Below are 17,295 nucleotides of genomic sequence, written 5' to 3' on the forward strand. Positions count from 1 at the left end.
CTCATTTTAGATTTTAAAAACAATTAAAATTTCCTTCGACAGAACAAGGGTTGCATTTGAAGCCAAGCTGCAGAAGACAAGCAGGTCAACAGATTTTCGTGTCCCACAGTCAATATGCACCATGTTTAATGTGATGGTTGATGCCAAGTCTCAGTCCACGAAGCTTTGCAGCATGGAAATGGGCCAGGAAGTAAGTTAACACTTTTTCATGAAAATAAATTGTGCCAGTCAGAAGCTTAACAATACAAATCCAATTCATTGCAACACACCATGGTTAAGTTAAACCTTTTATAAACAAAATAAAAATCTAAAACACATTTTAAATAGCTGTGACTAGGATTAGCTATATTTGCTTCTTTTCTTTAAACAAAAACTATTTTCTAATACGGGCCAATTAACCCTTTGAATACTGAATGTCACTACAGGTTTCAAAATATGATTTTTTGTTGTTGTAGAATATCTGAACAGATATATTTTCTCTACATTTCCACTGTTGAATATTATACATACAATATAAACAGAGGAAATATCCACAACTAACTACTGAGCAGTTTTTTAATTTAGGATTCTCGAACAATTTACTGCGGTGTTTAAATCTCATTCAGTAATCAAAGGTTTACATTCAGGTAGCTTTAGTTAGCAAGTCCAACTAGTGCTCACATAGCTTTTATTTGCTTGGATATATCTTCCTTTTGCCTGTTCATCCCTTTATGTTTTTGTATCATTTTGCATTGCATATTGTGATCATATTCATTTCAGTAATTTTTTTCTCCAATAATCCCGTCCCTGGTGTTTTTTTTTTACAGATTTATTTTAAATATGTTTCACCATTACCGTGTTCTTCTTCCTATCTCTCGCATCTTTCTCTTTATTTCTTTTTCTCAATCACCTGAAAGTTTTCTAAAGAATGGGTAAGTGAGGTTAAAATTATAATTTATTTCTATAATTTATTTATTACAATAACAAACTGATAGTTCATTGTTTATCTGGGACCTAAAGTATGATTAAATTGCTGCTATCATGAAGCCCTTACAGATTAATCAGATGGATACTCCAAAGAGGAATATGTTCCTGTTTATTGGGATTGGGGAGGTCAGGAGCATTGGGAGTGGAAGCAGAATTGGGTCACAGTAGTTTCTTACAGTAGAGGTCTGTTATAACACAGTTGTTTGGAAGGGGGCAGTGTCCATATCCCATTTCTGGACAGAGCTTCCACATTCACTGCACATACACATGGAAAGCCAGCCAGCTTCCTGCATGCAAAAAAGGTCATAATGCACAGAAAGTGGCTGTAACGGTGAACCGACGACATGAAAGTTGGCCGCTTTTTTCATATGTGAGAATTCAACCAAGTTTTGATATGAGCTGGCCAGCTTTTTGCACTCATTTGTATTGTTCTGTAAGTAAATGTCGGGTCCACATATAGTAAGCGAACAAAGTCTTAAAACAGGGTTGCACTGCAGCTAGAAATTGATTCATAGCTGAGTAAAACTGTGAGATTTTCTTACACACCTAGCTAAAAAATAAGAGTGTTTTCCTTACGTATGTGAGATACGTTTGTTTTAACAGTGAAAACACTTGACAAAACTATCAACAACAAAACAACAAAATTACATTTATAGAGCGCCTTTCACGTTGGGAGGACGTCCCAAAGCGCTGAACCCAACCTAAGATATAGAAAATTATGAATTCAAGCTGCACTTATATCAAACGGCTGCAGCTCCTTTTTAAGCATGCATCTGTCAGATCAGCATAGCATCCTTTTGCTGTCTCAAGACAACTCATAAATAACAATACAGTAGTTTTTTAATTTACATTTTTTAAAAACTTAAGAAATGCACATAAATTAGGTGATAATAAATGTTCTAAAATGTCTGACAATTTCTATTAGTTATTTGTTTAGTGGAATATTATATGAATATAATGCACATATTAAACCATCACTGCTACTACTGTCTGTCAGTTAAAAATATATGTTTTAGTCTGACCGAATGTAATTCCTGCAATGAACAGTTTCTATCCAGGATCTACAGTGAGACTTAAACAGTATTTTTGCGTATCTAATATGAATTTTCCACAGTATTCTTGATGGAAGGTTTATTTATGAATTATTTACATGCAATTCTGAATTAATTGGAATGAATAGACTGCTGAGATGGAATTTCTGGACTAAAAGATGTAGTTTTAAAACTTGCTTTCAATGATTTCACATTTGCCAAAATGTCCAAAGAATTTATTAAACATGCTTTGTGTGTAAGCAGGCCAACAGGTGACCTGGCCCCAGGCCAAAACTGATACCATTTTCTAACTGGGCACAAAGTTAGCATGAATGAGACCTAGGTTACTTGGTTCCTGTCTCCTCTTTGTTTAAGGAAACGCCTGCCTCTTGGTACCTCTTCCTGATAGTCTCATCAAAATTGGGAATTGTGTGAGGAATAAATATTAGATACACATTCATTCACTTCCAGCTGGAGAATGATCCAAGTGACTAGACTACCCAATTCTTTTACCTGTTTGTGTCACTCAGTTTGAAATCAATTCAACAATTCTGATGTAAGCTCAGACCAAGACAATGGTGTTTGCAATCAATGAGCACAACATTCCCAGCCTTTTTTGCGACATTATGACAGGGTTGGTAAACCAAGCTGTGTGCTTTGACGTCCCACTATAGATGCAGTTACACGGCAGCTGTTCACATTTATTTGCATCTGAAACCTCCCCAAAAAACAAACTCAAAATCGCACATATATGTCCTGAAACCAGCATTCAGCACCAAATCCATCCCACAAATGTTGTACACCTGGAAAATACTCTGCTCCCAAACTAGAGATTTGCTAAAGAGAATGGTGTGCGCGTGCTTTTTAAAAAAAATAAAAAATAAATTCAAACTTCACTTGTATGGCCCAATGGATCTCCAAAGTTAGTATCACATTTTGCCCATGCGCCTTTCTATTTTTTTTCAGCGGCAATACCATTCGAAAATCGATGAGTTGATCGAAGATACAGTGAAAGAAATGATAACTCTCATGGTTGCAAAGGTACAGTGCAGAACAATAATAGGCAGGAACTGGGATTTATTGTGTCGAAACCTCAATTTAACTTTTTTCTTCAGAATTTCATTGTAACAGAAATCCAAATGTGTTATACATCCGATTGCAAAGAGTGGAGCTTATAGGTCAACCATGTTAAAATGTATTGTACCTTGTTGTTCTCTTGCTTTTTTTCAGAAAAATTGTTTAGCAGATAACATTACTGAGTAATTATAATAATAATCCTTGCATTTGACATAGCACCTTATCACGTCTTTGAGATGTTTCAATTGGTTCTGATTGTTGTCAGTATTATTGCATGTCATTTACCTGACGCTGAACACACAGTTATTACATTGTATTGTTAACCTTTCAGAGGATGATGATCAATTAAAAAATCACTTCATAGGGGGTTTTTTTCCAGTCATTTTAAATCATTTATAGATAATTGTTTAGACAGAGAGACGATGAACTAACATACTGAATCAAAGGTAATATTATACCCAGTTATGACTATTTGTGTATAAAAATGACATTCAGCATGTAGTGTTAGTTATAGAGGGACAAACGTGCTTTGAATGCAAACTAAATGAAGTTTCTTAAACCTCAATGGATGTTGTGCAAGAGCTAGATTAATGCCCTGATCCTGAAATATGGATCTCATCATTCAATGATCATCTATTTAAGCAATGAAGGGCAAAATTGATAATGTTTTAACAGCAAATAATTTCATTTGTCTCCCATCCTTTTCTTCTGTTAGTTTGTCACTATTTTGGAAGGGGTACTGTCCAAACTGTCAAGATACGATGAAGGGACACTCTTCTCTTCCTTTCTGTCCTTCACAGTAAGACTCTTTATGTTAATTTGTGTATTTCATGCCTATTTTGCTGGATGATGCTCTGTGGGTCAGCATATTTAGCATAGTTTGACAATATCGTTATAATAGTTATAATGGAAATATATCCTAATGACCAATGTGGAAAGTAATGTTAAATTTAAAGCATGTTAAATTTTACCGGATATAGAGCATCTCTTTCAATGACATTTGAATAGCGTCTTTCACGTCAGAAGGATGTCCCAAGGTGCTGGACAGTCAGGGATTTGGACCCAAGCAGGGCATTGGGAGCACGGGGTTCGGATCGAGAGGGGGGGAGTGGTGGAGGTCAAGGAGTTAGGGGTTGGAGAGTGCCCAAAGGCCTGGTCGAAGAGGAAGGTCTTGATACGTACCTTGAAGGAGGCAAGGGAGAGAGCAAGGGACTGTGGGTTGGAGTTCTCAAAAGGTGGAGGTAGAGAGGCTGAAGGCCTGACCGTTGATGGTGGGGCAGGCCTTGGGGGGACGTGGAGCAGGCTGCTGAAGTCTGCTGAACGGAAGGAGCGGATAGGTTGATATGGGGTTAGCAGGTCACACAGGTTCAGTGCCTTAGGATGTCCTTGCGACGTGAAAGGCACTATACAAATGTAATTGTTGTTGTTGTAGGAAGGAGCATGGCCATGGAGGGCCTTGAAGGTGAGGATGAGGATTTTGAACTCTGTCCTCTGGGGACGGGGAGCTAATGGAGCCAGACGAGGGTGGAAGTGATAGGGTCACCTGGAGCAGGAGATGACACAACCTGCAAAATTCTAAATTATTGGGGAGGACAAGTTTGCAGGGCTATGGGGAGAGAGCAGGAGAATAGGATTGATTTGGATAGCTCTTTTCAAGGAGCCGTCACAGATATGATGAGCTGAATGGCCTCCCTCTGTGCTGTATAATTCTATGATTCTATGATCTGCAGCTTGTGGAGGGAAAAGTTGGGAAGGCCAACAAGCAGAGAGTTTGCATTAAGAAATGCTCTCAGTTCTGGTATGCAGTATAGTTTTACGGTTTAACCAAGTGCAATTATGGAAAGCTAAAAATGTTGTTTAATTATATATTCAGCATGTTAATGCAAGGCATCCTTTGCTGACAGTTAGTCCAATGATTACATTTGTAATTATGTCCTCTCTTGCTATCTTGCCTTAAAGGTGAAAGCAGCTTCAAAGTACGTGGATGTACCTGTAAGTCCAACTATACTTCTGTCACTTTGTTTTTGTCTGCTTACACAATCATGTATATACAAATAAAATTCCTGAATTTAGAAAATAAGGCAAACTTTGAAACAGAAGAAACCCATTCTTAAAGTTCACAAATGTTTTACCTCACAAGATCAGTTCAGCTGAAGAAGATCCTTTGGCCCATTTGATTTCATCCTTATAGAATAGTCACCCTGTTGTTCTTTCATCACAGCAGCAAGCTGTTTCTTACACAAGTCCAGCATCTTGGCCTCAACCACCCTTCCTGGTAACTGTTCCAGTCCTTGACGACCCTCTGAATAAAGAAATGCTTCCTGGTGTCTGTTCTGAAACTGCCCTTTGTTACCCCAAATTTGTGTCCTCTTGATCTGCTGTAGTGGCAAATTTGAAAGCATTGTTTTGGTTGTCCTTTTTCAATCTCATCTAAATCTTATATCCCTCTGTAAGGCCCCCTCTAAAACATCAGTTTTCAAGGTTGATACCATGTCTAGTTGTCGTTCACAGCTTTAAACAATGGGGATGGTCTTCATTACTGTTCATTACACTGTCTCGAGGGCCAGGGCACTTTGGTGCAGATATCAGAACTGTACACAGTATGGCAGGTGTGGCCCGACCAGAGCAATGACTTCATAAAGTCATTCTCAAGTACAATTTGACTTCTGGGAATTTGAACTCAACTCATTAGGCTACATAGTCCATTACTGAGTTTCCCTTGTTTATTGTTGTTTTGACATGGTGAGCAATGAGTCAACTAACACCCTAGATCTCTTTCAGCTTCCTTTCCCCTTGGCAAGTTTCACCTAATCAAACTGTGCCGAAGTAAGAAATCATGTCATTTCAAGTGTGTGAGTGTTTGCTGGGAGTGTATTATTACCACTAATATGTCACAGTAACTTTGAAGATTGAGTTACAGAGAATACTAATGAAGCCAACTCATTTGATTTAAAACTCCACCATTGTGTAGTGATTTACTCTCCTTAAATCGTTCAAATTAATGCTTATTTAAAGTATAAAGAGACAAGAACTCCTCTCCTAATTTAAAATATTTAATATCATTTCAAGGTTGGGTAAATTGTACGTACTTTTACAAAAATTTAGGGCCTATTTTATAAATTATATTTTCTTTCCACTTTGGCCTCCTGGATCATTGTTTATACTGTTAAGATCAATTTGCCTCTCTATTAGGATTAAGGAGCATAGGAATAGGAGGAGGCCATTCAGCTCATCAGACCTGTCCCACCACTTTCCAAGATGGTGCCTAATCCACAGCTCAAGCCCACCTCCATGTACTCCCTGTACATCCCCGAAGCCCCTGTCTATCAATATATCTGTTGGCCTTTAAATTCTTCAATTGGCTTTGTCTCCACTGCCCTCTGGGGCAGTGAATTCCATACTCCCACTATCCACTGCATGAAAAAATGTTTCCTTACTTCACATTTAAATGGTTTAGCCTCAAGTTTAAGACTCGGTGGTTAGAGCACTCGTCTCTCAAGTGAGAAACCTGGGTTTGATTCTTGGCAGGGCGAAATGTTGGGCAAGTTTCCTTACTCCTCACGCCTCTGTTTACCAAGCAGTAAGTAGAAACCTGGTTGTTAGTTGATTGGTGGAATGCTTTTCCGGGAGTAATACAACCTGCCAGTTGAAACTGGTTATGTCAGAGGCCTATATAAAGGGGAGAAATGCGAGAGCTTCACTCAAGCAGAGAGCCCAGCAGAGTGAGGAGGTAACTGAGAGAGGTGGAACAGAGTGAGAATTCTGTTAAGGAATTTGGTGAGAGTGGGAATTTGGTGCAGAGGGGGAAAGAGGTGCATAATTATAAAATATACAACAGTTATATTAAATTAATATAAAACATGTCTAGGAATATGGCAGGGCAGCTGAGACTGGTTGCGTGCACAATGTGTGCCATGTGGGAACTCCAGGATGCTTTGTATGCCCTGAACAAACACGTGTGTAGGAAGTGCCTCCGGCTGCTCGAGCTTGAGCTCAAGGTTTCTGAGCTTGAGGTGAGGCTGGTGTCACTACATAGCATACGGGAGGCTGAAGAGTTCATGGATTGAACGTTTCAGGAGGTGGTCAACCCACAGCCACAGAGAGTTCAGAAGTAGAGTGAGTGCGTGACCGCCCAGTCTGGTAGGAAGAGGGGACGGGTAGCACTCACAAACCGGTTCTTTGTACTGAATACCGGTCAGGGTGATGACACCTCTGGGGAGAGGAGTCAAAAGCAAATGAATGCACAAGGGAACACAGGGAAAAGTGTCAATGCAATTATCATTGGGGACACAACAGTGAAAGGAGTAGACAGGCGTTTCTGCAACCTAAGACATGACTCTCACATGGTATGATTGCCTTCCTTGTGCCAGAGTTGAAGACATCGTGGAACGGGTGCAAAATGTTCTACAGGGGGAAGGGGAACATCCAGAAGTCGTGGTCCATGTTAGGATTCATGATGTAGGGAAGAAAAGGGCAGCGATCCGACAGGGAAAGTATCAGAAGCTAGGGAAAAAGCTAAAGAGTAGGAACTCAAATGTGGTGATCTCTGGATTAATCCCAGTGTCTCGTGCAAGTGAGTATCAAAACAGCAGGATGAAACGCATCAAGCATGGCTTGAGAAATGGTGCAGAAAGGAGAGCTTCAGGTTCCTGAAACATTGGGACCAGTTCTGAGGCAGGTGGGACCTGTACAAGGTGGATGGGTTACACCTGAACAGGGCTGGGATCAATGTCCTCGCAGGGAGGTTAATTAGTGCTGTGGGGAGGAGTTTAAACTAATTTCAAGAGGGGAAAGGAATCAGGATGTAGCATCAGAGAGGACAAACAAGTTACATGGAGGACTGGGAGAGACGAATAGCAATGTAATAAGGAGTAATCCAAAAAAGGGAGAGATTAGATGGGTGAGAAATGCAGAGTAGACTCAGTCGGTCTTGGAGTGCATGTGCGTAAATGCACGGGAGTGACAAATAAGGTTGGTGAGCTGCGGGCTCAAGTTGTCACATGGGGTTATGATGTAGTGGCAACAACAGAGACCTGGCTCAAACAAGTGCAGGAATGGGAGCTGAATATTCCTGGCTACAAAGTATTGAGGAGGCTTGGGAAGGAAAAAAAAGAGTGGTGGATGGCAATATTGATTAAAGACACGGTTACAGCCCTGGAAAGGGACGATGTGCTAGAGGGTCCAAAAACAGAATCTATTTGGTTAGAGTTAAGGAGCAGAAAAGGAGCTGTTACTTTGTTAGGTGTATACTATAGATCTTCAAATAGTGGGAAGGAGATAAACGAGCAAATCTGCAAGCAGATTTCAGAAAGTTGCAAAATCAATAGATTAGTGTTAATGGGGGACTTCAATTATCCTAACATAGACTGGCAAAATAAGAGTGTAAAGGAGGGGGAAGATTCCTGAAATGTGTGTAGAATAACTCTCAGGGTCAGTATGTTTCCAATCCAACGAGGAAGGAAGCAGTGCTGGATCTAGTTCTGGGGGAATGAAGTGGGGCAAGTAGAGCAGGTTTCAGTAGGAGAACATCTGGACAACAGTGATCAGAACATCATTAGGTTTAGATTACTTATGGAAAGGGACAAGGAACAATCAAAGGTGAAGATACTCAACTGGAAGAGGGCTAATTTCAGTGAATTAAAAAGAGACCGAGCCAAGGTGGACTGGAAAGAAAGATTGGCAGGTAAAACAGCTAATGAGCAATGGGAAGCCTTCAAGGAGGAGTTAGTTCAGAGACAGAACAAATACATTCCCACAAAGGGGAAAGGTAGGGCATCCAAACCTCCCTGGATGAGTAAGGAAATTGGGATTAAAATAAAATAGAAAAAGGAGGCTTATGATAAATGTCAGGTCCAAAACACAGAAGATAATCAAATAGAATATAGAAAGTACAGAGGATAACTGAAAAAGGAAATAAGTGGGGCAAAGAGATTGTATAAGAAAAGATTAGCAGGTAACATAAAAGGGAACCCAAAGATATTTTATAAGCATATAAGGAATAAAAGGATATACAAAGGTGGGGTGGGTCCAATTAGGGACTAAAGAGGAAATCTTGTGGAGACAGAGGGCATGGCTGACATACTGAATGAGTACTTTGCATCTGTCTTCACAAAAGAAGATGCAGCCAATGCCATAATATTGGAGGAGAGGGTGGAGAAATTGGATAAGATGAGAATAAACTGAGAGGAGGTACTAAAAAGGTTGACAGTGTTCAAGGTAGATAAGTCACCCAGTCCTAGGTTACTGAGGGAAGTAAGGGTGGAAATAACAGAGGCTCTGGCCACATTCTTTCAATCCTTCTTGGGCACAGTGATGATGCCAGAGGACTGGAGGGTTGCAAATGTTACTCCCCCGTACAAAAAGGGGCAGAAAGAGAAACCCGGGAGCTACTGTGTTCAGTTCTGGGCACCTTTTAGACCTAACACTTTAGGAAGGATGTCAAGGCATTGGAGAGGGTGCAAAGGAGATTTACCAGGTTGGTACCAGGAATGAGGGACTTCAGTTATTAGGAGAGGCTAAAGAAGCTGGGATTATTCTCCTTGAAGTAGAGAAGGTTAAGAGGAGACTTAATAGAAGTTTTCAAAATTATTAGGGGATTCGATAAGGTGAACAAGGAGAAACTATTACCACTGGCGGGTGGGTTGGTAACCCAAGGGCACCGATTTAAAATAGTTGTTAAAAGTAACAGGGGAGGTGAGGAGAAATTTTTTCACACAGTGAGTTTTTCGGATCTGGAATGCATTGCCTGAAAGAGTGGTGGAAGTTCATTCGATAACAACTTTTAAGAAAGAAGTAGATAATTGTTTGGGGAGGACAAGTTTGTAGGGCTGTGGGGAGAGAGTGGGTGAGTGGGATCGAATTGGATAGCTCTTTTCAAAAAGCCGGCACAGACACTATGTGCTGTATAATTCTATGATACTATGAATAATTCCTTAAAAAAAAAATGAATTGGTCTCTTCAATCCACGACTGTTCGTGGAACACTGCTGTGTGCAATTGGCTGCTGCATTCCGCCCCCAAACATATAGTCAATTCACTTCACAGTATAATTCACTGTGAAGTGCTTTGAGACATCTAGAAGACGTGATAAGGTGCTATATCAAATGGAAAGATTATTATTATGGCCTGTAGTCCTCAATTCTCTCACCATAGGAAACAGTTGTTCACTATTCAACCTGTCAAATCCCTTTATAATTTATGATCTGATACATCTCGATCAGATCACCCATCAACCTCCTAAACTTGATCATTTGAAACATAGAGAAAAGCTTACACTTTTGCAATAATAATCCTTGCATTTGATATAGCACCTTATCAAATCGTTGAGATATCTCAAAGTGCTTCACAAAATGGAGTGACTGCATATCATGTGGGTGAAATATTTAATAGGCACTTTTCTCCCAGTAATAGATTACACTTGTTCGATTTTAGAAACATGCTTGTAAAGCAGCTACATAAAAATGTTATAAGTGTGTGTTTCAATCGCAAGAGAATGAGTGAAAATAATAGTCCCTGGAGCATGCATTCGCAGCAGCTTTGCCCTCTGCAGCAGCACTGTAATATAAACCGAGAGACAATATTTAGCCTCTGGTTGTACTTACCAGCTCCTCCCAATGAGAATCTCCAGCCCATCTCCGAAAGCAGCAACAACCAGGAAAGCAAAGTAAACAAAGTGGGAAGGGCTGAGCCATGAATATGCCAACAACAACGACTTGCATGAATATAGCGCCCCTCATGCAGGGTAGCTCCCCAGAGTGCTTTCAGGATAGCAGTCCTATCTGGAACTTTGCCTGGAATTTGTGGTGTGTGTAAAAAAAAGTCAAGAGACACAAGTGCACCTTCACACATGCCAATTTGTGCCTTTGGATTCCAACGGATTGAAGGCACCAGCAGTCAGAGAATCACAAACCAGTTCTGTTCTGAGTCTGTGAGTTAAATGCAGGACAAGCTGTTTCTCAGTCTTTATTCATTTGGTTTTCTTCAGATAAGTGAAATTAATTTTAGTCAGGAAGTCCAAACAATGAGTTTGGGAAATATTTAATGTTTTTTTTGTCATTTGATATTTCAATGTAACTATAAGAAAACAAATCAATATTAGATTCCCTTTCATGAAGTTACTTTTTTTTCTTGCAATAGAAATAGAGTTGGATATTGTGTATCTAGTAGCTGTAAATTGCTTTAAGGAGTAGCACAACACTAATGATACATTCCCTTGTCATAGAAAGAGCAGGTAGAACGTGTAATGTCATGTTCAAGAGAGACACAATCAGATGTCTTGCTCTATAATTATTTGCAAAATCCTAGTAGGGTCTTTCCCCCTACCTCCTCCCTAAATTGTACTCATTTTCGCTCAGGAAATAAAAGGGAAGTGTTAACCAAGTGTAATTTACAGTGACTGACCATCCAGAATTGGTGCCCTATGGTTGTAAGTACTTCTGATTAACAGAAATCAGTTCACAGCAGTTGCTTACCAGTGTGTATATTTGGGTGGCAAAGTCAGCATTTGTATGTCAGCATTTTTAAACCAGATATATTACATTCTGATAATGCATTTGTGGGATTATTTCTTCGATTAATAACAACAACAAGATTCCATTTCTAGAGCGCCTTTCACGTGGGGAGGACGTCCCAAGGCGCTGGACGGTTGGGTCAGGACCCGAGCAGGGGGGAAATAGTCAGGGTGAGGGGAGGGAAGGGAGGGAGCGAGGAGGGGGTAGAGAGTCGAGAGGAGAGCTGAAGGCACGGTCAAAGAGAAAGGTCTTGAGACCAGCCTTGAAGGAGGAAAGGGAGGAAGCGGCGAAGGCACTGGGGGATGGAGTTTCTGAGCCTCGGGGCTGAGAGGCTGAAGGCCCGGCCATCGATGGTAGGGCGGTTGGGGCGGGGGATGTGGAGCAGACCGGAGCCAGAGGAACGGAGGGCACGAGCAGGTAGGTAGGGGGATAGTAGGTCGGAGAGGTAGGAGGGAGCAACAGTGTGGGGGCTGGAGGAAAAGCCATTTGTAGAAACAAAATGAAGACGGTGGGAGAGGTCCGACCTAAACCACTCAAGGACAGGGCCTTGAAGGTGGGAGGACAAGCAGTGGAGGAGGATAGCGTGATCGACCGTATCGAATGCTGCCGATAGGTCGAGGAGGACGTGGAGGCAGAGGGAGCCCTGGTCGCAGATGATCAAGATGTCATTGGTGACCTTGACCAGGGCGGTTTCTGTGCTGTGGGCAGCACGGAAACCCGACTGAAGGGGTTCATATATTGCTTGGGTGGAGAGGAAAGAGCGCAGCTGGGAGGTGACAACTCTTTCAAGGACCTTGGACAGGTAGGGGAGGTTGGAGATGGGCTGGTAGCTTGATAGCTGCGACGCATCAAGGGAGGGTTTTTTCAAAGTGGGAGTGATGATGGCAGTTTTTAGGGGAATGGGAACAGAGCCAGAGGAGAGGGACAGGTTGATGATGTCTGTGATAAGTGGGGCAAGAAGGTGGAGCTGAGAGATAAGGAGTGGAGTGGGGATGGGGTCAAGGGAGCAGGTGGTGGGTTTCAGGGACAGGATGAGTTCGGTGACAGAGGGTGGGGAAACGGGTATGAAGGTGTGTAGGGGAGGATGGGTAGGAGTGTGGGAGGGAAGGGGTTGGGGGTGGGTGGAAGTTGGAGGGGGAGTGACCGCGGAGCGGATTCCCTTGATTTTGGATTCAAGGAAATCCAGCATCTCCTCACAGTGAAGGTTGGAGGAGATGACCTGCGCGGGTGGTGGGGGGGACAGAGGAGTCGGGATATGGTAGAAAACAGAAGCCTGGGGTTGTTCTTCGCCTCCAGGATTATCAGAGGCCCTAAGAGGTTGCCACATACTGCAGGGGTAGATAGTTCCTCATCTCCTGCTGACCACCTTTGGTGTGTCCTTGCTCAGTGGATATATACACCTTACAGGTTACAACTCTGTCAGACCTAATGAAAAATAATTCTTAGTAATTATAAGTACAAAGCATTTTATTAATCTATTGAAGGACTCCTCACAACCGTATCTCTCACAGTTTAGAGTGGTAAAGTGAACAAAGTACTTACTTGTGAACTTGTGCACTTACTTCATCACAGAGCATAATGTAGCGGAGTACAATCTTTCATTTCAACAAACAGTCAGTTTACAAGAACATTCAGCTGGAAGTATGCAAACAAGACAGAACAAGATAAGCATTGATTTATACACACATACACAAATCATCTGCAGTAACTTTTTTACTCATGTCGGATTGATTGTAATTCTGTGTGTACCATATTTTGAAATGATCTTGATAAATTAACTGCAACTTGTGCATGTAACATGGGATTATGACACTCACTGACCTCCAAAGCCTCTGCTAGGATCACAACTCACCCAAATCGAAGGACCCAAATTCCTCCTCGTCTTAGCCTGTTAAGACCATTTTGCCTTTAAATTTAAGATTGCAGCAATATTGTGTAAAATTCTGAAATTCGATCTTAACTTGAAAGCCCGGATCTTTTTGAGAGCTGCAGAACAATGTCTTTCAAATTAAAATTGAATTTAAGAATTTACTACAATTCTGTGCAATCTTACATTTTATGGCAAACTGTCTTCCAGCTAAAGAGTGGGTGGAATTACAAGCCTCCAGAGCTCAAAGAGCCCCTGAAGCTATTGCAAAGTCCAACCTAAATACTTCCCTAAATGATACCCATAGGGATAGCTCCTTGTTATAATGTCCTCTTATTGTATGTATCTGTATGTATCTGCGTGTACTGTATAATTTGTAATTCAACATTCTTTCTGTTTCTGTCAAAGACCTGAGAAAGAACATAATGTTTACCTTTCTTTGTTAATCAGAAACAAATTATTGTGTACTATTAAACTCACCATATATTCAAGAGAATGATCACAGACTTTGCAAATGCAAACCAGTGTAATATAATTCTCTCTTTGTCTTTTCTTACCAGAAACCTGGGATGGATGTGGCAGATGCCTACGTAACCTTTGTGCGACAGAGTCAGGATATCCTGCGTGACAAGGTCAATGAGGAGATGTATATAGAAAGGTTATTTGATGTAAGTAAATGCCTTCTCCTCCTTGCTAGCCATGGAGGAGATCATTCAAAATGTGACAATACGTAAGACAGAGGGATAAGTCACATTTTGAGAAATTCGGTAACCGTTGAGATCTTTTCTGTCCCTCTGACTCAGGCTCCTCTCTGCCTCTCTCTGTTCTGACTCTGCACTGTAGTCTACCATGTATGTTGCGTCAGCTCCTGGTCTGTCTGCATGTAACTTCTGGCGCAGTGCTTTTTTATGAGGAGGTTTTGTTAGCTCAAGTCCATGAGCAACTTTTGTAGGAGATGGAACAGTGTTCTCTCCGAGTGCACCTGTAGTCTATATAATATACAACAGTAATATAATTAAAAATCTTGTTTTAATGCTTGCTGGAACTATGAGGCACAAAAACAAATCTGCTTTTCTTGTATCATATGAATAGGATATTAATGATGTAAAATTAGTTGTCCCTGGAGCACTGTTCATGTAGGTACAGATCTTTACATTTAATAAAATGTAAAAAACAAATTAGTTATCACATTTAGAAGAGGTAAACTGTGGCAAGAACTTTAGCAAAGTTACTGGTTTTAAAACTGTGGCATTAATCTTGTTAAAACAACAGTCAGAATCGTCAATTGAATTCAGTTTTTACAGTATATTTAGTCAGCAGACCAATAGAAGATGTTTATAACTTTGTCTTTCATACTGTTTGGTATAGCAATGCTTTTGTGTTGTTTTGTGGTTTGCAGTGTGCACATTGATGCGCTTTCTTTATAATCCATTGTTAAACCTATTCTATTGATTAGAGCTTAACTAGTTGATAAGGTTTTTTTGAAACAATGTCATCACATCACTTAAAGGAATAATGTTGGCAGTGTGGTGTTATATGGTTAAAGCTGTTTATTTTCAATATATTTATTCAACTTTTAAGGTTTCTACTTGCAGTGCATCTTTTCTGAATATCTCACGCAAGGCTTTATACACTCGTCTAATCTTTTATCTTGCTTTCATCATTGTATGTCAATTGTCCAGTTTCTGTCAAAAAAACTTTCTGTCTTTCATTTCTTTCTGATTGCCTTCCATCTCTATCTTTTTCTTTGATCCGTTTTCCAACTAAAATGAAACTTATCTCTCATATCCAATGTTTTGTCACATTGCAGCCAGTGGCATGATTTTGAGTCAAATAATCTTCCTGTGTACATCTACTAGCGTGACCCACATCTTACAAGAATGTTTCACACATGCATAAAGCGCGATGGGGAGGCAGGGGTGGGGTGGTCCTCAAAGTTCTATGCATGTATGTCTAACAAACTGTTTAAAGTTTGTAAGAAATGAGAAACATTTCACCCATCCAGTAGACATTGAAGACACAGTCAATCCAACTGAATTTTCATTTGTCACTGAAATCAACAAATGTCGCACTGAAATTGCCAGTTGTAACTGCCAGCAATTCAATTAGGAATTGGTTACTGTGTTGGTTGAATCCAATGTTTAATCCTTTTGTCATTTTGTTCAGTTGATTTGCTGTAGATTTCTCTACCGCATTTTACTTTTTATTTCTGGGTTTATTCCCCCTCCATTCTCCTCTATTGCCATCTGCCAGCAGGCCAGATTTGGTCTAAACTTGAAGCAGATCAACTCTACAGTGTAAGCCTGGCACTGTCATTCCTTCGAGAGACACAATGACTTGGCTGAGGGCTGGTGAAACCCATTAAACAAGGGTAGCCTCGTTCAAATAGGCTGGGATTTAATTGTAAATTCACTACTTGGAAGTTCATTAATCTACTGCAAAAATCCACAGGCCTTTCCTATTGGATTTTTTATTTGTGACTTTCTATGCTGTTGCCTTGAATTCCAGAATCCCTGGCATCTGAAATATTATGCAGGAGCCAAGATCTCTACATCGAAGCATGTAAATATGCAATGAGTATACAAAAATTAATATGAGTTGGCCTACAAAGTATACAGTCAATCCACTTTACAGTATATGCTGAGAAGTGCTTTGAGGTTTCTCGATGACATCTAAGGCTTTTTATCAAAAGCATGGATTGTTATTACAAAATGCTAAAATGCCAAGCAAAGTCTGTTACATTTTTAAGAAAACAGCACAAACATTTTTCTGTTCTCCAAAGTTCATCTATTTTGTTAAACATTATGGCCTGTAAATTCAAAATATCCAAATACTTTTTGGATATTGCTTGTTGTGTTTTGGTGTATTCGTATACAAAAAAATGCAATAACTGAAACCCAGGCAAAGCAATAGAACAAGGTAACCAATATTCCATACAAAAAGAAGGTATTCAGGTATATTAATACGAGTATTTAATGACAGGTGCTTTGTTCAAAACTGTTAAATTGAAAGGGATGCTTGAATTCACTTTTTGGTGAAAGAAAACGGATTGAATGAAGATTCATTGAAAGTGTTCTCTTGGCTATCTGTTTCTGATTCGAAGCATAGTGGAAGAAAAAAACACTTTAATATTTCCTTCCTGTACTTTAATTACACTTATGTTATTGCACTTTATTTTAGCAGTGTGGGGATATGTGAAAATAAATATAAAACCACTCTGTGTTCTTGAAGTATAAAATTGTGTACTAACTTATTATATAATTGCAGTATATTTACTTTTTCTGGTTAATACAATGCATCGGAATACAATGATCAGGACAGCTGACTTCTAAATATGTGGTAACATTTCTTTTTTTTAAATCAGCTGATTTTAGTTGATTTATACAGAGGTAAGCCGAAAGGTGTCCTGGTCACAAGTAACAGTATATGTTCTCCATGTAAAGCAATTCAACTCATATAAATATCAGTGTTTTGGGTGAGTAAAAGTTTTAGTGAAATACAATTTATATTTGTGAGCAAAATTTAATTTGATTTATTTTCCGTGGGTTTCAAAACCTTGGCACCTTCCTTCATTTGTGAATGGAAGAATTGGACTTATTGCGGTCAGAGAAATTCCTAATGAGCAAAATTAAACTGCTTTGAATATAAAATAAAGTGGTTAGAATTCATTAGGCGGTGGCTGCCCTGTTGGTGCAGTGGTTAGACCTTACGGACCAGGAGCTCACTGGTTTGAATCCATGCTGAGTTTGCTGGTCTTAGCCAGGGCTGTAAGAGGGAGGCTAAATAGGTCTTGGTCCTGGTTCCTGTTTAGCACCTTCTACTGGTTATGGGTGAGTGTGGCAACC

The 17,295-nt window shown here is 40.1% G+C and overlaps 1 protein-coding gene across 17 annotated transcripts in view; it reads left to right on the top strand.

Moving 5' to 3' along the window:
• cadpsa (Ca2+-dependent activator protein for secretion a) overlaps positions 1-17,295 on the top strand; it is a 229,556-nt gene that overhangs the window by 187,884 nt on the left and 24,377 nt on the right. For 16 of the 17 annotated variants that reach the window (XM_007895168.2, XM_042339419.1, XM_042339412.1 and 13 more), the window contains 5 exons: positions 43-190; positions 2,964-3,038; positions 3,790-3,873; positions 5,034-5,066; positions 14,011-14,118. In XM_007895168.2, the coding sequence (XP_007893359.1) occupies positions 43-190; positions 2,964-3,038; positions 3,790-3,873; positions 5,034-5,066; positions 14,011-14,118 (448 nt within the window). The remainder of the gene's footprint in view (positions 1-42; positions 191-2,963; positions 3,039-3,789; positions 3,874-5,033; positions 5,067-14,010; positions 14,119-17,295) is intronic. The other variant, XM_007895169.2, reaches the window with a different exon arrangement.

Source organism: Callorhinchus milii, unplaced genomic scaffold, assembly GCF_018977255.1.
Source record: "Callorhinchus milii isolate IMCB2004 unplaced genomic scaffold, IMCB_Cmil_1.0 Scaffold12, whole genome shotgun sequence".
Taxonomy (NCBI): domain Eukaryota; kingdom Metazoa; phylum Chordata; class Chondrichthyes; order Chimaeriformes; family Callorhinchidae; genus Callorhinchus; species Callorhinchus milii.